The sequence below is a fragment of the Quercus suber genome, unplaced genomic scaffold (assembly GCF_002906115.3).
Source record: "Quercus suber isolate HL8 unplaced genomic scaffold, Cork oak 2.0 scaffold_514, whole genome shotgun sequence".
In the NCBI taxonomy this organism is placed as follows: domain Eukaryota; kingdom Viridiplantae; phylum Streptophyta; class Magnoliopsida; order Fagales; family Fagaceae; genus Quercus; species Quercus suber.
The window spans coordinates 111,129-130,334 of record NW_027069963.1 but is presented as its reverse complement, the minus strand read 5'-3'; the positions used below and the strand labels follow the sequence as shown (position 1 = coordinate 130,334).

Genomic DNA, 19,206 nt, shown 5'->3' with positions numbered 1-19,206 from the left:
CTAGATCTATGGAATATGGGTAGATTTCCCATTCCCTTTGCGTAATAGATGATCCATTGATGAATTGATGTATGGATTGGTAGCGGAGTACGACACTCTATTATTGACTAATGGGGATGTTAGCAAGTGGTTAGGAGTTGTTTTCTGATGGTAGCAAGTGGTTAGGGGTTGAGATTATATTTATTAAAACATTTAAGAGAGAGAGAGAGAGAGAGAGAGAGAGAGAGAGTCTACATAGAAGAGTCTAGGTGACATGTTCTTGTTTAGGTTATTTTTGTGGTCTTCTTGGTTTTTGTATTAGGAGTTAATGTATTATTTATTTTGGCAGAAAAATTTTAAAAATTTAGATGGGAAACATGGTGCAAAATTTAGAACTTAATTAACTCACTTGACCAAAAAAAAAAAAAAAAGACACGCGGTGCAAAATTGAGAATTCAATTAAAATCTAATTGAATTTTCTCTTTGCTTTACCTATTATTATATATATAGATAAGTCAATGAATATGAATAGAAAAGGGGCTACAAGTTTACTTACAAATCTGTTTGTTGTGCATTAGGGGTTTGCCGGTGTGTTGTTAAGAGTTGTTTGCCGATGGTAGCAAGCGGTTAGGTGTTGAATTACTCTCTCTCTACTCCCCTTACCTCCTCCCTCAATCCAAATGGGGACCAATTGGTTTTTAATGTAAGCGAATATCAAATTTAATGAATAGATCCCTCCATGAATGTAAGAGGAGGGATCACTATTTTCTGTGCTTCGGGAGTATCTAAAAATTACTCCTCCTCTACTCCCCTTACCTCCTTCCTCAATCCAAATGGGGACCAATTGGTTTTTTAATGTAAGTAGATATCAAATTCAAGTTATTTTATTCGACGATAAAAGACTTTACTAATTGAATTTACTTAATTTGCACTTTTTTTTTTTTGGAATTTAATTATTCCGGATCTATGGATTATGGGTAGATTTCCCATTCCCTTTGCGTAATAGATGATCCATCAATGAATTGATGTATGGATTGGTAGTGGAATATGACACTCAATTATTGACTAATGGGGATGGTAGCAAGTGGTTAGGAGTTATTTGCTGATGGTAGCAAGTGGTTAGGGGTTGAGATTATATTTATTGAAACATTTAAGAGAGAGATAGGGAGAGAGAGAGAGAGAAGAGCTTGAGAATCCAATTAACTCACTTGACCAAAAAAGAAAAAAGAAAAAAAAAAAGACACGTGGTGCAAAATTGAGAATTCAATTGAAATCTAATTGAATTTTCTCTCAATTTAACCTATTATTATATATATACACTAGCTTCTTACTCCATGCATATGCATGGATATACTTAAAAAATACACATTAAGATGCATAGTATAATAATCTTACATATATAATTTAATTATTATTGATAGTCATTCTCATATTTTTTTTAAACTCTTTAAAAAGTCTTGTAAGAATGTTATTAGGTAGAAAAATGTAAATTGTCAATTTTTTAAAAATATTTTTATGTTCATTAATTCTAAACTTTTTGGTTTTTGTTCACAATAACTCACTTGAATGGATATTTATGATATAGTCCCACATTTGATTCCAAAATTAAGAAATAAAACTCTCTCTAAAAATAAATAATTTAATACACATGACGCAAAATTGGACTTTAATTGTAAAATCTGATTGGATTTTCTCTAAATTTTACCTATTAATATATATATATATATATATATATATATATTTTTGTGCCAAATGAATTGTTTTTAGTTATAAAAAAAGGCTCATAAATATACAATCATTCAAACTCTCTCTTCCTCTAATTTTATATATAGTGTTAGATAACCAGCAAATATATATAGTGTTAGATATATAATTATGTTTTTATATTTATTTATATTGAACTTCTCTTTTCTACTCTAAATTAACAAATTTGGCATAAAAATTAAAAAATTTCGATTAGAACACATGCCGTAAAATTAAACTCTAATTGAAATCCAAGTTTTACACTGAACTAATTAACTTGGTTCAAAAATTTAAAATTTTTGATTAGATGGGACACGTGACGCAAAATTAGACTCTAATTGAATTCAATTTAAAATCTAATTGGATTTTTTTCTCAACTTTATTATTAATATATATTATATATAGATGACTTATAAACTTAAATTGTTTTTAGTTCAACCAAAAAAAAAAAGGCTCATAAATATAAAATCATTCAAAAATTATGTTATTTTTTTTATTTTTTTATTTTTATGGTTTACTTATATTGGACTCCTTGTTTTTTACACTAAATTAACTCATTTAATACAAAAAATAAAAAAAAAATTAGATTAGATGGGACACATGTTGCAAATTTAAACTCTAATTGAAATCCAATTTTTACATTGAATCAACTCACTTGACACAAAATTTTAAAAACTTAGATTAAATGAGGCACGTGGTGCAAAATTAGACTCTAATTGAATTCTAATTTGAAATCTAATTGAATTTTTTCTCAGTTTTACCTATTATTAGATATATAGACTAGCTCGTAGCCCCATGCATATGCATGAATATACCTAAAGATCTACAATAAGATGGATAATATAATTCATATATATATATATAATTTAAATGCTATTGATAGTCATTTTTATATTTTATTAACTCTTTAATTTAAAACCCAATTGGATTTTCTCTTAGCTTTATCTATTAATATATATAAACGAGCATGTAACCCATGCAAATGCATGGATGAATTTAAAATTAAACACAATTTTTATTATAAAAATATAAATAATTAGTCAAATTATTAAAAAAAAGCATGTAATACATGCGCGCGCGTGCGCATACACACACACATACACACATATATATATGCATTTAAAATTAAACATAATTTTTATCAAAAAAATACAATAATTAGTCAATTTTTTTTTAAAAGTAAACATAATTAGTCACATATTAAAATTCTTATCTAAATTTAATATTACGTATGATAATTTTTTTTAATAACTTTAAATAAGATAGAAAGAGTGGTGATTTTTGTTCTATGGTTATTTTTATTGAGTTTATGTGATTGATTTTTTTAAAAATATTTTATAGTTCATTAATATTATATTTTTAGTATTTTGCACTTATTAACTCACTTGACATAAAGATTAAAAAACATAAGTGGACAAATGACACAAACTCAAGTGGATAATTATAGTGTGGTTTCCGCATAAATTTAGACATATGATACAAAATTAAATTCTAATTTTAAATTCTAATTGAATTCTCTCTAAGCTTTACCTCTCTCTCTCTCTCTAAAAAAAATAAAAATGAAAATTCTAGATTTAGACCCTAAATAACTAACCAGGGGATTAATTGTATCTGGACAACTTTAGTAGTTTGACCTAGTCTCCAACAAAACAATGCACCCAACCTTCCAATGAGGTTATAAAATAACAAATTGACACACTCGAACAGAATGTGGAGAGGAGTAAGTTCTTTATCATAATTAATGGAATAAAATAATCATAGCTTGTCTAGAACTTAGACCGGATATAGTTGACAACATTGTTATCCACCTGGAAGGCCTTAACTAAAACGTCACTAGGAATTTGAGGCTTGGACCCAAACACTGCACCGGCAATTGGGATAAAACCAGGGTTTTGACTGCTTGCGGCAGCAATGGCGGTGGCACTTTTTTTACCAACATTTCTTTGATAGTGGATGAGACCAAGTGGGAATACGAACACATCACCCTTCTGTAGCACCTTTGTGATAAGATGGTTAGTAGATGTGACAAACCCAACTTCAAGGCTACCTTCCAAGACAGTTAAGATTTCGGTGGCACGATGGTGAATGTGGGGAGAGTTTACACCCCACGGTGCATAGTCAAAACGGAAGAGGGAAATTCCAAGAGTGTTAAGTCCTGGTATTTGTGCAGAAGTCACGCTGAACCCTGCAGGGTTTGATGTGTTGCCTGCTATATGAAGTCCACTGCTTGAAAAATCATTGGCTTCAACCAACGTAGGATCCTTGCAAGCCAAACCATTTAGGAGCACTGCCACCGACCACCACATTGCAAATAAGAAACATGAAAGCCATACTATTAAAAGTTAATGATTTTTCTCGCACAACTTTCTCACAACTTATTTCACACGGTTGTATATATTCCTTTTCCATGTTTTAATCTTTCAAATCAGAAAATCTTATTAAATACTACTTATTATTGCACACTATATACACACTTTATTTTGAAATTATGTTTTAAAAACACGATTTCAATTCATGTGGTAGTGTGTATATGGTGAGTGTATAATAAGTAGCATGTCACTGTCATTACATTTTTAAAAATGCATACATTGTTTGTACAATTGTGAATGTTGTGATTTGAGTGGGTGAAAAAGAGTTTGAACAAATATTTACGAAGCTACTACTTATGGTTTTAACATTAAGCCTATAGGGAGTAGAAGTATACATGTTTAAGGCTCATTTTGTACCTTGACTGTTTGTATCTGCAATACAGAAATCTTGGAGAGGGCTGGGATCAGATGCCAATGCAGCAATGAAAATGAAAGCTAGAAGTCCGAAGAAGAGAATGGGGGAGGCCATCTGCAAATTGTGAGTATAGGAAGCTTTGAATCAAAGGGAGGAGTTATGTAGGAATAGGATGATAAAAAGTGATTGAGACTTTGGTTGTGAAAGACTTATGTATGTAGCTTCCTATATATATAAGGTGGGGGCAGAGAGAGTATAGTGTAAAGACAATTAAAAAAGAAAATCAAAGACTTTGGACAGTTAGACTGTACGAGAATTGGTAGTATTACAGTGTGCCCATAAGAAGGCAACTACATTAAGATATCTAATGTTCCAAAACTCATTATAGGGCCGGCTGTCACATTACATATGATACTAAGTCCAAGTTACAAGGACGTACGGTACACATATATAAGTGCTTCACTTCACTTAAAAACTTCTTTATTTTTATTTTGAAGAATGTATTACATAATTGATTTGAAATAATCAACGAAAAAGAGAACAAGTTCTACAAAACAAAACAAAAAGGTGAATTTATGATGTTTAATAAGTGAAAGATGACTGGTGAATTGATCGTAATTTGTTGTTACAATATAGAATGGATCAAATGTATATTAGTTGTTGAGGGCTGAAGGTTTTTGCCTGACTGACTTCTCTGAGCTTTAAAGCCCAGCCCAAATGGACGAAACTAAGCACTTTATTTAAGCCGAAAATGAACAGAGAAATGAGGCCTGTTTGGACAGAGAAATGGATGAACAAAATGAGGGATCTGTTGGCCCACTACTACCTAAAACAACACCAGCCCATCAATCGCCACTAACGCCTAGATGATTAAGAGATGTATGGAGTTCTCTTTGCTGATGTGCCATTTTCAATTTTAATAACTCCTGTTGCCGACACACGCAAAAAACAACTAATATTGTGCTTTGAAGGTGCGATATCTAATTTGAAATTATTTCTCCATGCATGATTTCAGTTGTTTTTTACATGTGTGTATAGATGTGTATAATTAACACTGCCCTTGCATAGTGCCTTATTGGGGACCCTCGAGTCTAGGATGGGTATATTCAATTCCATAGAAAAGAACCAGTTGTATATCTTGTATGCAAATACACGTTGCCCCAAACAACTGAAAACGTGACTTTAGGTCACATATTCAGTTGTGTTTTGGGCAGCATGCAATTGCACATAGCGTGTGCAATAACATTACCCTTATCCATATCATACAACTAAATTTACTTTCCATTTTTCTCTAAAAACAACATATTAATTGCCCAACTATCCACGCAATCTCAAAGTAGGCTTCCTACATTCATGCCAATCCCCACTGTAAAATCAGGAGAAGATTACACTGAAGATCATTCAGACACTTAGCATAAACCATTTATCCATCTAGCTAGAAGACATCCCATCGTCAAGTAACATTCCAAATCTCTCTCTCCCTCTCTCTCTCTTTTTGTGTTTGGAGCCTTTCTATCCTAGCAGTTCAACCATGTTCGTGTTAGGAAAAGTTTAAGACTGTATATACGAAATCTCTAATTGCAATGAAGGAAGTGTTTGGCTTTCCATCTCATGCTAATTAAGATTAAGAACTACGTTCGAAAATGTCGTTTTTCTTTTTGATATAATTTCTCTAAGACATTTTAATTCCATACCCTATGATATGCATTGATAATAGCTTAATTTTGTACATTTATATCATTATTAGAAAGTATTATCATATTTATTTTGAGTAAATTAATGTATTTTATATTTATTTTTGGAATAATATTAAATAATCAATTTTGTATTTAATTGAATTTTATTGCGTGAATTTGTCTTTTGTAGGAGAATGAAATTAAATAAGTGAATTTGTGCAAAGAAGAAAGCTAATAGACTTTACTTTTACAGGGGTCATGATGAAGTTAAAGAAGGCCAACCCAATTAAATTTAAATCCAATTGGAGCAAGGAATCAAATGAAATTTGCATCAAATCCAAGTCTAATTTGGATTAGGATTCCAGCTTGCCCATCAGTTAATATGTTTGGCATAACTTTTGGCTCAGATGTCCAATCGAGATGGTTCAAGTTGGCATGGAAAGTTAACTTAAAGGGCTACAACTTTGTGGTTTACCAAAAGTCCAATTTCTGATGTTAAATGGGCCAAAATTGTTGGTTAAGTGAAGCCTAAAAACTTACAATTTTCTCAAAACGGGAACTCAACTTGTAATAGGATTTCTTAATCTATTTAAAGGCTCTTTAGGGAAAAATTCAAGCTAGTGTTAGGACTGTGATGCAAAACAAAAAATTGGAGCAAGAGATAGTGCCGCATGTGGCTTCTCTATAACTTTTCTCCATGATAGCATTGTGACTATTTCTTTCTCTACTTTATTTGTCTAGTTTAATGTTTAATATTTTATTCTTATGTTTTATTTCAATTATCATGAGTAGCTAAATTTATAATTAGGGTTGAGGATGAAACCTTATTAAGGATTATCAATAATATTTATGTGATTTGATTTTTCCCATAATAGTTGTTCTTTAATGATTTAAATTGTTTTTGATTCATATCAATTGACTAAGATAGGATTCTAGAAATGAGTTCAATCATGTTTTTCTCATGATTTAGGATTTGTCTTAATTAATTAGATGCTTGGTTCTTTATTTCTAGATTTTAAAATTGGATATCTCTTGTGATTTGTTTGGCTATGGATACAATTGATGATTTGATTTTAATCCTATAAAGCGAAGAAGAGCATGCTTTAGATATCTATACTATTATTTAAGGGGCTTCTCCTGTTTGGATTCCTCATTTTGTAGTTCAAAAATGCCCCTACAGTTCTATGTTTAAGTAGAGACAAAACTAAAGGACAATTCAGTAAAAATGCAACTCTAACTCCCACTAAAACATTACCTAAAAAATAAGACCACTCTCCTATTAATTTTCGAATTGATTTATTCACTTATAAATTAGATTTTTAAAATAAAAATTATATATATATATATATATATAATAATTAAATACAGTTTTTTTTCCTATAAAATAGGACCACTAAGAAAATAAAAAGTCTCATTGCTCGTGCGAAGTGCGTGTGATGAGGCTAGTTTAAATAGAAGTTTTAATGATAATATTCTCCATGGTAGCAAAACTAATTTTTAGATTGTCATGTAGTGGTTAGGAAAAATTAATGATCGTAAATATATGCTGATATGAATTAATAAGCCAGATTCCAAAACCTTAATTCCTTTCTCTAGATTGTTTACATCTGTTTACTGCTTTCTATTACATCTTTGCTCAGTTTAATTATTTGCTTAGTATATTTAATTTCAAACAACCCATTTTTATGAAACTATATTAGGATTAATTTGGTTAAGATTTGATTAATTTTTCTACGTTCATTTAAGTTCCTGTGGATTCGATCTCATTCTTGTCAAACTATACTTCAGTACGGTTTGTACACTTGCGAGTACTTTAAAATTTCACAACACCCTACTAAGTCTTAAAGCATTAAATAGGTATTGAACCAATGATATTTTTTTTTTTTGAAACTTTGAATCAATGATTGACAGCTTATTGTGCAATCATTGTAATATTTGGATGTTCTACTTTAATATATACTAATGTTTAGCCCCATGCATATGCATGGATAAAATTAAAAACAATTACAATTATATGGTTCAAATTATACTTTTTTTAGAAGATGTTCAAATTATACATGGTATTAGTTTACATTTTTTTTTAAACCATACATTTTTAAAATATGTAATGATTTCTCATTATATATATGATTTAGAATTTAACTGGATTTAGATTCTTTGGTTTTTGTACTCAATAATTAACTTGCTACAAAAATAAAAATTTAGATGGACACATGGCAGAAAATTAGACTCCAATTGAATCCAATTTAGAATCTAATTGGATTTGGACTCTTCAATTTTTACATTCAATAATTCACTTGGCAAAAAATTAAAAATTAAACGAGACATGGGGCACAAAATTGAAAATCCAATTAAAATCTAATTGGATTTTATTCTAAGTTTTACCTATTAGTATATACTAGTTTCTAACTCCATGCATATGCATAGATATATTTAAAAAATACACATTAAGATGCATAGTATAATAATCTTACATATATAATTGAATTATTATTGATAGTCATTCTTATATATATATATATATATATTTTTAAATTCTTTAAAAAGTCTTGTAAGAATGTTATTAGGTAGAAAATGTAAATTGTCCATTTTTTAAATATTTTTATGTTCATTAATTCTAAACTTTTTGGTTTTTGTACACAATAACATTCTTACAAGAATTACAATTACATATATATATGGATTCAAATTATTGGCTCAAAACATTCTTACAATTACAATTAAAATAACATTCTTACAAGAATTACAATTACACACATTATTAAATTTTGAAATCCAATTTTTACACTGAACTAACTAACTTGGTTCAAAAATTTAAAAATTTTGATTAGATGGGACACATGGCGCAAAATTAGACTTTAATTGAATTTCAATTTAAAATCTAATTAGATTTTCGCTCAACTTTACTTATTAATATATATATATATATATAACATAGTCAAAACGGAAGAGGGAAATTCCAAGAGTGTTAAGTCCTGGTATTTGTGCAGAAGTCACGCTGAACCCTGCAGGGTTTGATGTGTTGCCTGCTATATGAAGTCCACTGCTTGAAAAATCATTGGCTTCAACCAACGTAGGATCCTTGCAAGCCAAACCATTTAGGAGCACTGCCACCGACCACCACATTGCAAATAAGAAACATGAAAGCCATACTATTAAAAGTTAATGATTTTTCTCGCACAACTTTCTCACAACTTATTTCACACGGTTGTATATATTCCTTTTCCATGTTTTAATCTTTTAAATCAGAAAATCTTATTAAATATTACTTATTATTGCACACTACATATATACTTTATTTTGAAATTATGTTTTAAAAACACGATTTCAATTCATGTGGTAGTGTGTATATGGTAAGTGTATAATAAGTAGCATGTCACTATCATGACATTTTTAAAAATGCATACATTGTTTGTACAATTGTGAATGTTGTGATTTGAGCGGGTGAAAAAGAGTTTGAACAAATATTTATGAAGCTACTACTTATGGTTTTAACATTAAGCCTATAGGGAGTAGAAGTATACATGTTTAAGGCTCATTTTGTACCTTGACTGTTTGTATCTGCAATACAGAAATCTTGGAGAGGGCTGGGATCAGATGCCAATGCAGCAATGAAAATGAAAGCTAGAAGTCCGAAGAAGAGAATGGGGGAGGCCATCTGCAAATTGTGAGTATAGGAAGCTTTGAACCAAAGGAAGGAGTTATGTAGGAATAGGATGATAAAAAGTGATTGAGACTTTGGTTGTGAAAGACTTATGTATGTAGTTTCCTATATATATATATAAGGTGGGGGCAGCGAGAGTATAGTGTAAAGACAATTAAAAAAGAAAATCAAAGAAAGAAAGAGTCTTTGGACAGTTAGACTGTACGAGAATTGGTAGTATTACAGTGTGCCCATAAGAAGGCAACTACATTAAGATATCTAATGTTCCAAAACTCATTATAGGGCCGGCTGTCACATTACATATGGCACTAAGTCCAAGTTACAAGGATGTACGTTACACATATATAAGTGCTTCACTTCACTTAAAAACTTTTTTATTTTTATTTTGAAGAATGTATTAGATAATTGATTTGAAATAATCAACGAAAAAGAGAATAAGTTCTACAAAACAAAACAAAAAGGTGAATTTATGATGTTTAATAAGTGAAAGATGACTGGTGAATTGATCATAATTTGTTGTTACAATATAGAATGGATCAAATGTATATTAGTTGTTAAGGGCTGAAGGTTTTTGCCTGTCTGACTTCTCTGAGCTTTAAAGCCCAGCCCAAATGGACGAAACTAAGCACTTTTTTTAAGCCGAAAATGAACAGATGAAATGAGGCCTGTTTGGACGGAGAAATGGATGAACAAAATGAGGGATCCGTTGGCCCACTACCACCTAAAACAACACCAGCCCATCAATCGCCACTAACGCCTAGATAATTAAGAGATGCATGGAGTTCTCTTTGCTGATGTGCCCATTTCAATTTTAATAACTCCTGTTGCCGACACACGCAAAAAACAACTAATATTGTGCTTTGAAGATGCGATTTCTAATTTGAAATTATTTCTCCAATGCATGATTTCAGTTGTTTTTTACATGTGTGTATAGATGTGTGTGTAATTAATACTAGCCTTGCATTTTAACTAAGTGCCATGTTGGGAGCCCTCGAGTCTAGGACGGGTATATTCAATTCTATAGAAAAAAACCAGTTGTATACCTTGTGTGCAAATACATGTTGCCCAAAACAACAGAAAACGTGACTTTAGGTCACATTTTCAGTTGTGTTTTGGGCAGCATGCAATTGCACATAGCGTGTGCAATAACATTACCCTTATCCATATCATACAACTAAATTTACTTTCCATTTTTCTCTAAAAACAACATATTAATTGCCTAACTATCCACGCAATCTCAAAGTAGGCTTCCTGCATTCATTCCTACTTCCCGTCGTCCAAGTAACATTCCAAATCTCCCTCTCCCTCTCTCTCTCTTTTTGTGTTTGGAGCCTTTCTATCCTAGCATAGTTCAACTATGTTCGTGTTAGGAAAAGTTTAAGACTGTATATACGAGATCTCTAATTGCTATGAAGGAAGTGTTTGGCTTTAATTCCATCTCATGCTAATTAAAATTAAGAACTACGTTCGCAAAATGTTGTTTTTCTTTTTGATATAATTTCTCTAAGACATTTTAATTCCATACCCTATGATATGCATTGATAATAACTTAATTTTGCACATTTATATCATTATTAAAAAGTATAATCATATTTATTTTGAGTAAATTCATGTATTTTATATTTGGTTTTAGAATAATGTTGAATAATCAGTTTTGTGCTTAATTAAATTTTATTGCGTGAATTTGTCTTTTGTAGGAGAATGAAATTAAATAAATGGATTTGTGTGAAAAAGAAAACTAATAGACTTTACTTTTATAGGGGTCGTGATGAAGTTAAAGAAGAATCCAATTAAATTTAAATCCAATTGGAGGAAGGAATCAAAGGAAATTTGCACTAAATCCAAGTTCAGTTCGGATTAGAATTCTAGCTTGCCCATCAGTTAGTATGTTTGGCATAACTTTTGGCTCAGATGTCCAATCGAGATTGTAGGGTCTCGGTTTTCAGACTAAGCCCAAAAATGAGTCGGATCTTGGCCCAGTGGACCCAGTACAATGAATTTGTAGAGGATGGGTCAAAGAGCTAGGTTTTAGTGCATGGATAACAGTTAAAATGAGTTTTTATGTTGGTCAAACATAAATGAACTAAGTTTATCAAAGAAAGCTTATCCTCGGCACAACCCGAGGAGCTCTACTTTTGTATATATTGGGTGACAATGGTTGCAAGAGTTCTTGAGATCGTCATGATGCTTTTTCTCCCTTTTTCCCAAACCCCTTTTCTACGGTGGGTTTTTCCTATTATATAGTCTTCTTTAAACGATCTTGACCTTCTACCCGTTGATCATCCAAGCCTATACTTGAGTGCCTGTCCCATCAGGTGTCCTCTCTGGCGTTCTGTAGTTGCGGTAACCGAGGTAGCACTGTTCAGGAGTCATTTCCTGATCAATGCGGCTAGAACGTTAGTTGTGGGCATTTAATGCAGAGGTGACAGTTTCTCCGTGAATTGCTCCTCCACCATGCTTCCATGGCTGGTCCATTGTACTCATCATTCTTTTTGGAATGCTCTGGGAGGCTGCCTCAGGTGGCGTGCCGCTCTTCCCTTCTATGATCTTGGTTGATCGAGGATAGGATCGTCCTCGGTGATGCTCCCCGGTAATTTGGGCTTTCTTTGTTCATCCTCGGACATTCATTACCCCTCGGCGTGGGCCTTGGGCTCAGTATGAAATGGGCCGGGGTCGTCAAATTCTTTGACCCCACAATAGCCCCTTAAAATCTTGTTGTCTGGCTCTTGGGATGGAGAGGAAGATTTTGATGTCCTCGAGTCTTTGTCACGGCTTATCAAGTCTTGTCTTACGTCAGCTCTTGAGTCTCTTCACCTGCCTAAGGCACGTTTCAGGTGCTTCGGTATACAGAGCGCGCCTTGATTAATACCTTTATGAAGCGACGCAAATCTAACGGTTGAGGATTTCTTCAGAAATTGGGCAAGAGTTATTTCGCTTGTAACTCCTTCTCTGGATTTCGTGCGAATTAATTTTTGCTAGATTTCACCTTCTATATAAGGCGCTCTGGGGGAATCGTTCTTTCATATTTACAAATCTTTGAGTTCAATAGGAACTTTAGGTTCTCAACCCTCCAAGCATTTCCAGGGACCTTGCCAAGATTGTGATCAAGGCCTAGGGAATGAGATGGCCCAAGATAAAGGTAAGGGCAAGGAAACCAAGCCCCTTTCAGGAATCAAGAATGCCGCCCAGATCCTAGATGACGCAGTTGAGGCAAAGGAAGCAGAGGCCAAAGATGTTTCCACCTTTCAACCGAGCAAGAAAGAAGACCCTTCTCCTTCAGCCAAGAACCGAAGCAGGCATAGATCGCATCAGACTTTTGGTGCGACAAAGTTTGGGCCCCACCTTGATGGCAGGACATCTTGTAGCAAGGAGAAAAGGGGGCCCATCAGGCGCTTCTGCCTTTTCTTCTTTCTCATCACTGGTACGACCCATACTGGCCTGATTGCTGCGGGAACAAGATTGCAAATCTACCATTCCCATGGGCTTTCTCTTTTTATAGTTAGCTTTAAAACAAGCCTACCTCAGCCTCTGTTTTTATAGTTAGCTTTAAAACAAGCCTGCCTAAGCCATTTGATGTATGGCGTACCTTTCCTTTGTTTAATAAAAAGGGCTGCACTTTTTACTTTATGAATTTTTCCTTTCTTTGCAGTAATTATTTAATGTGTGTGTTGTTATTTTTTCCTCCAATGGGACTTGGAACTCGTGTTGTTGATAGTAACAAAAAGTTGTCACCCTGACTTTAACAAAATCAACAGTAGTATCCGGCTGTTAACTATGTAGGAATAATCAGGAACATAACCATATGCTCTATACCGCAAACTGTGCAACCATGAAAGGATGTTGGATTTAAAGTAAGTCATTCGAGGAGACCACCGTGCATAAAGGCTCTGTTCGGCATTTATAATGACATCATGGCATCGGTTTTCCCTATGCGTTTGATTCGAGGATCTAGGCACGCCTTAGGTTTTGTTTAAGCATTTGTAAAGAGATGTCATAGTGTTAATTTTCCTAAAGCATATGGTCCGAGAATCAGTATGAAACCTTGATTCTGTTCAACCCTTAGGTAATTGTCAAAAGTTGTTAGTTTCCCCATAGGTTTAAGTCCAAGGACCGTGCACGACCTTGGTTCTATCTAACATTTGGATAGTTATCCAAAGTTATTAGTTTCCCCATATTTATGGTTCGAGGAGCCATGCAAGACCTTGGTTCTGTCAAACACTTAGATAATTGTCAAAAGTTGTTAGTTTCCCTATGGGTTTGTGGTCTGAGGAGCCATGCAAGACCTTGATTCTATTCAACACTTAGATAATTGTTAGAAGTTGTTATTTTCTTCATAGGTTTGAGTCCGAAGACCATGCAAGATCTTGGTTCTGTTTAACATTTAGATAATTGTCAAAAATTGTTAGTTTCCCTATAGGTTTGAGTCTGAGGACCACGCAAGATCTTGGTTCTGTCTAACACTTAGATAATTGTCAAAAGTTGTTAGTTTCCCCATAGGTTTGAGTCCAAGGACTATGCAAGACCTTAGTTTTGTCCAACATTTAGATAATTGTCAAAAGTTGTTAGTTTCCCCATAGGTTTGTGGTGTGAGGAGCCATGCAAGAACTTGGTTCTGTCCAACACTTAGATAATTCTCAAAAGTTGTTAGTTTCCCCATAGGTTTGAGTTCGAGGACCATGCAAGACCTTAGTTCTGTCTAACACTTAGATAATTGTCAAAAGTTGTTAGTTTCCCCATAGGTTTGAGTCCAAGGACCATGCAAGACCTTAGTTCTGTCTAACACTTAGATAATTATCAAGAATTGTTAGTTTCCTCATAGGTTTGAGTCCGAGGACCATGCAAGACCTTGGTTCTGTCTAATACTTAGATAGTTACCAGTGTGTGTTAATTCCCCCAAACCAGGAGGTCCGAGGACCTGTCATAACTAAGGTTCCGTTTAACCACTTCAGTAGATTAGAAGATATCAATATATACTTTCCAGAGCTAGCCTCGCCGCGGAGCCTCCTTGAATCGCTCCGTGTTGCTGTCATTTCCTTTAATGGAGGTCCAACGAACTTGGCCACCAGATTCGCGAGGACCTGACCTTGGGCAGAGGTACGGGGCATGTACTTGATGTCAGAAGCCCCTAGAACTATCCTCCATTTAGCAATCCTCTCCGTATAATCTGCACTTCGAAATATGGACCTGAGCAGAAGTTGAGCTAGGACCACAACTATGTGTGCCTTATGCAGTGTCTTACTCGCATAGTAAATTGGCCACCATAATGGCTTTCCCCATGGACTCCGACTGATGAGGGCCTGAGCCTATCTTAACTACCCGTTGCACTCACTATCACACAAGCTCTTTCTACACACTGTGCCAATTGTAGGGTCTCGGTTTTCGGACTAAGCCCAAAAATGAGTGGGATCTTGGCCTAGTGGACTCAGTACAATAAATTTGTAGAGGGTGTATCAAAGTGCTAGATTTTAGTGCATGGATAACAGTTAAAATGGGTTTTTATGTTGATCAAACAGAAATGAACTAAGTTTATCAAAGAAAGTTTGTCCTCAGCACAACCCGAGGAGCTCTACTTTTGTATATATTGGGTGACAATGGTTGCAAGAGTTCTTGAGATCGTCATGATACTTTCTCTCCTTTTTTCCTAAACCCCCCTTCTACGGCGGGTTTCTCCTATTATATAGTCCTCTTTAAACTATCTTGATCTTCCATCCGTTGATTATCCAAGCCTATACTTGAGTGCCTGTCCCATCAGGCGTCCTCTCTGGCGTTCTGTGAGTTGCGGTAACCGAGGTAGCACTGTTTAGGAGTCATTTCCTGATCAATGTGGCCAGAACGTTAGTTGTGAGCGTTTAATGCAGAGGTGACAGTTTCTCTGTGAATTGCTCCTCCACCATGCTCCCATGGCTGGTCCATTGTACTCGTCATTCTTTTTAGAATGCTCTAGGAGGTTGCCTCAGGTGGCGTGCCACTCTTCCCTTTTATGATCTTGGTTGACCAAGGACAGGATCATCCTCAGCGATGCTCCCCGGCAATTTGGGCTTTCTTTGTTCATCCTCAGACATTCCTTACTCTTCGGCGTGGGCCTTGGGCTCAGTATGAAATGGGCTGGGGTCGCCAAATTCTTTAGCCCCATAGAGATGATTCAAGTTGGGCTGGAAAGTTAACTTAAAGGGTTACAACTTTTTGGTTTACCAAAAGTCCAAATTCTGATGTTAAATGGGCCAAAATCGTCGGTTAAGTGAAGCCTAAAAATTTACGATTTTCTCCAAACGAGTATTCAACTTGTAATAGGATTTCTTAATCTATTTAAAGGCTCTTTAGGGAAAAATTCAGAGGAGGCTAGTGTTAGGACTGGGATGCAAAACAAAAAATTGGAGCAAGAGTTAGTGTCGCATCTGGCTTCTCTGTAGCTTTTCTCCATAATAGCATTGTGACTATTTCTTTCTCTATTTTATTTGTCTAGTTTAATGTTTAGTATTTTATTCTTGTGTTTTATTTCAATTACCATGAGTAGCTAAATTTGTAATTAGGGTTGATGATGAAACCTTATTAAGAATTATCAATAATATTTATGTGATTTGATTTTTCCTACAATAATTGTTCTCTAATGATTTAAATTGTTTTTGCTTCATATCAATTGACTAAGATAGGATTCTAGATATGAGTTCAATTATGTTTTTCTCATGATTTAGGATTTGTCTTAATTAATTGAATGCTTAGTTTTTTATTTCTTGATTCTAAAATTGGATATCTCTTGTGATTTGTTTGGTTACGGATACAATTGATAATTTGATTTTAATCCTAGAAAGCAAAGAAGAGCATGCTTTAGATATTTGAATAGAAGTTTTAATGATAATATTCTCCATGGTAGCAAGACTGATTTTTAGATTATCATGTAGTGGTTGGGAAAAATTAATGATCGTAAATATATGCTGATATGAATTAACAAGCCAGATTCCAAAACCTTAATTCCTTTCTCTAGATTGTTTACATCTCTTTACTTCTTTATATTACATCTTTGCTTAGTTTAATTATTTGCTTAGTATATTTAATTTCAAACAACCAATTTTTATTAAACTAGATTAGGATTAATTTGGTTAAGATTTGATTAATTTTTCTACGTTCATTTAAGTCCCTCTGAATTCGACTTCGTTCTTGTCAAATTATACTTCGGTACGGTTCGTACACTTGCGAGTACTTTAAAATTTCACAACACCCTACTAAGTCTTAAAACATTAAATAGGTATTGAACCAATGATATATATATATATATATATATTTTTTTTTTTTTGAAACTTTGAATCAATGATATTGACAGCTTATTGTGCAATCATTGTAATATTTGGATGTTCTACTTTAAGATATACTAATGTTTAGCCCCATGCATATGCATGGATAAAATTAAAAACAATTACAATTATATGGTTCAAATTATACTTTTTTTAGAAGAGGTTCAAATTATACATGGTATTAGTTTACATTTTTTTTAAACCATACATTTTTAAAATATGTAATGATTTCTCATTATATATATGATTTAGAATTTAATTGGATTTAGATTCTTTGGTTTTTGTACTCAATAATTAACTTGCTACAAAAATAAAAATTTAGATAGACACATGGCAGAAAATTAGACTCCAATTGAATCCAATTTAGAATCTAATTGGATTTGGACTCTTCGATTTTTATATTCAATAATTCATTTGGCAAAAAATTAAAAATTAAATGAGACATGGGGCGCAAAATTGAAAATCCAATTAAAATCTAATTGGATTTTATTCTAAACTTTACCTATTAATATATACTAGTTTCTAACTCTATGCATATGCATAGATATATTTAAAAAATACACATCAAGATGCATAGTATAATAATCTTACATATATAATTTAATTATTATTGATAGTCATTCTTATATATATATATATATATTTTAAATTCTTTAAAAAGTCTTGTAAGAATGTTATTAGGTAGAAAATATAAATTTTTCTTTGGCTTGTCATATCTTTTAGCTGCTCAGACAGCCGAGAGTAATCTTCCTTCAGACTACCCAGGGATTTCTCAACCTCAAACCGAGTGTGAGCCTCGACCTAGGCCTCATTAAAGGTTCTCTTGTTCCACTTTTCAGCCACATAAACCTACTGGGTAATCTGTATAGTAGAAGAAAGAATTTCAATACAAAGCTAAATTTAAAAAAAAATTAATTGATCAACATTTTAATAAAAAGAATAGACTGGTTCACTTACCATGGCTAAATCCCTTTTGAGGGATAAGAAGAGTTTATACTGGCTAAAGCGCCTGTAAGACTTCATATCCTTTGGAAGGAGGAGTGGCTGCTCCAGGGTTTTAGCAACCAAACCTACCTTCCCCCATGGTAATTCCTAAGGGAAGTATCCCAGGGGATGGAAGCACCGTCCAGCTCCAGTTTAGGGGACCAGGTGCGCGGCCCTCGGCGCACTTCAGCATTGAGAGCTTCGTCTTGGCTCTTAGTGGACGAAGCCCTTTTGCCCTGCTGGCCCTTGTCCACCTTTTGTTGCTTTGCCCCTTTTGTAGGCACCACCTCTCTCTCCTCGTCGATCGTAATGGGCCTCTTCTTTTTCATATCTGGCAATGGTTTTAGGCCCAGATAGCGGGAATTTGGGGAGGTGTTGGAGGAAGACTGACAACTGGCTGAGATGTTCCAGTATCCTTGGGCCCAGCCTTCTTATTCCTATTCTTCATCAGATCTTTCAAACTTGCCATGTCGTCTTCTTCGTTCGAAGAGACTTCTGGAATAGCTGTTATTAAGATAGGAGGGCAGACACTAGATTGCCTGTCAACTTCCTCCTCGGCGTCCGAAACGCGTATCACTCAAGCCTCTTCTGAGGCCTCTCCGAAGGTAAATTTGTCAATTTGCTCTTCGAGTGATGAAGTTGAAGAAGCAACACCCTCGCCTTCTGCTGCTGGCTCAAGGGGAATCTGCTGAACCGGCTGGACGAGTAGCGGTACACCCTACGAGTTTGGATGTAGCATGGGGGGAAGATTGAACGGAGCCAAAAAATCTTTCTGGGTAACGTCGATGCGGTTAATGCGATGGTCTTCTTGCATTTCCAACCGGCTGGAAATCAGACGGTTTGGGCGTGTAACCAAGAATGAGGGGAACCGACTGGAGTTGCTCGTCTTCACTCACAAAATTTTCAATTGCAATAGATAGTTGAGCGTGGCGGTGTTTGTAAGACTCAGCCGAGGAGGAACGTGGTTTTTACCTGTCAACATCACAACAGAACTTAGTCAGAAACTTGAAAATAACAAGACAGAGAGGACAAAATTGCGAAGAAATGTCAATCTTAAATCTACTGTTAGCAAGCCTAAATCTAGGATGCCCCCACTTGGCTCTCCTGGTCGGGTTGGGCAGTGAAGACCGTCATGCCATGCACCCAA

General features: G+C 34.2%; 1 protein-coding gene across 1 annotated transcript; it reads right to left on the bottom strand.

Moving 5' to 3' along the window:
• Window positions 1-3,365: 3,365 nt before the first annotated feature.
• On the bottom strand, window positions 3,366-4,623 carry LOC111998379 (putative germin-like protein 2-1). Its single transcript, XM_065763578.1, has 2 exons — window positions 4,449-4,623; window positions 3,366-4,009 (listed from the first exon to the last, which is right to left on the bottom strand). The coding sequence occupies exons 1-2, from the start codon at window positions 4,558-4,560 to the stop codon at window positions 3,489-3,491; spliced, it is 633 nt and encodes a 210-aa protein (XP_065619650.1). The 5' UTR covers window positions 4,561-4,623; the 3' UTR covers window positions 3,366-3,488.
• Window positions 4,624-19,206: the final 14,583 nt, after the last annotated feature.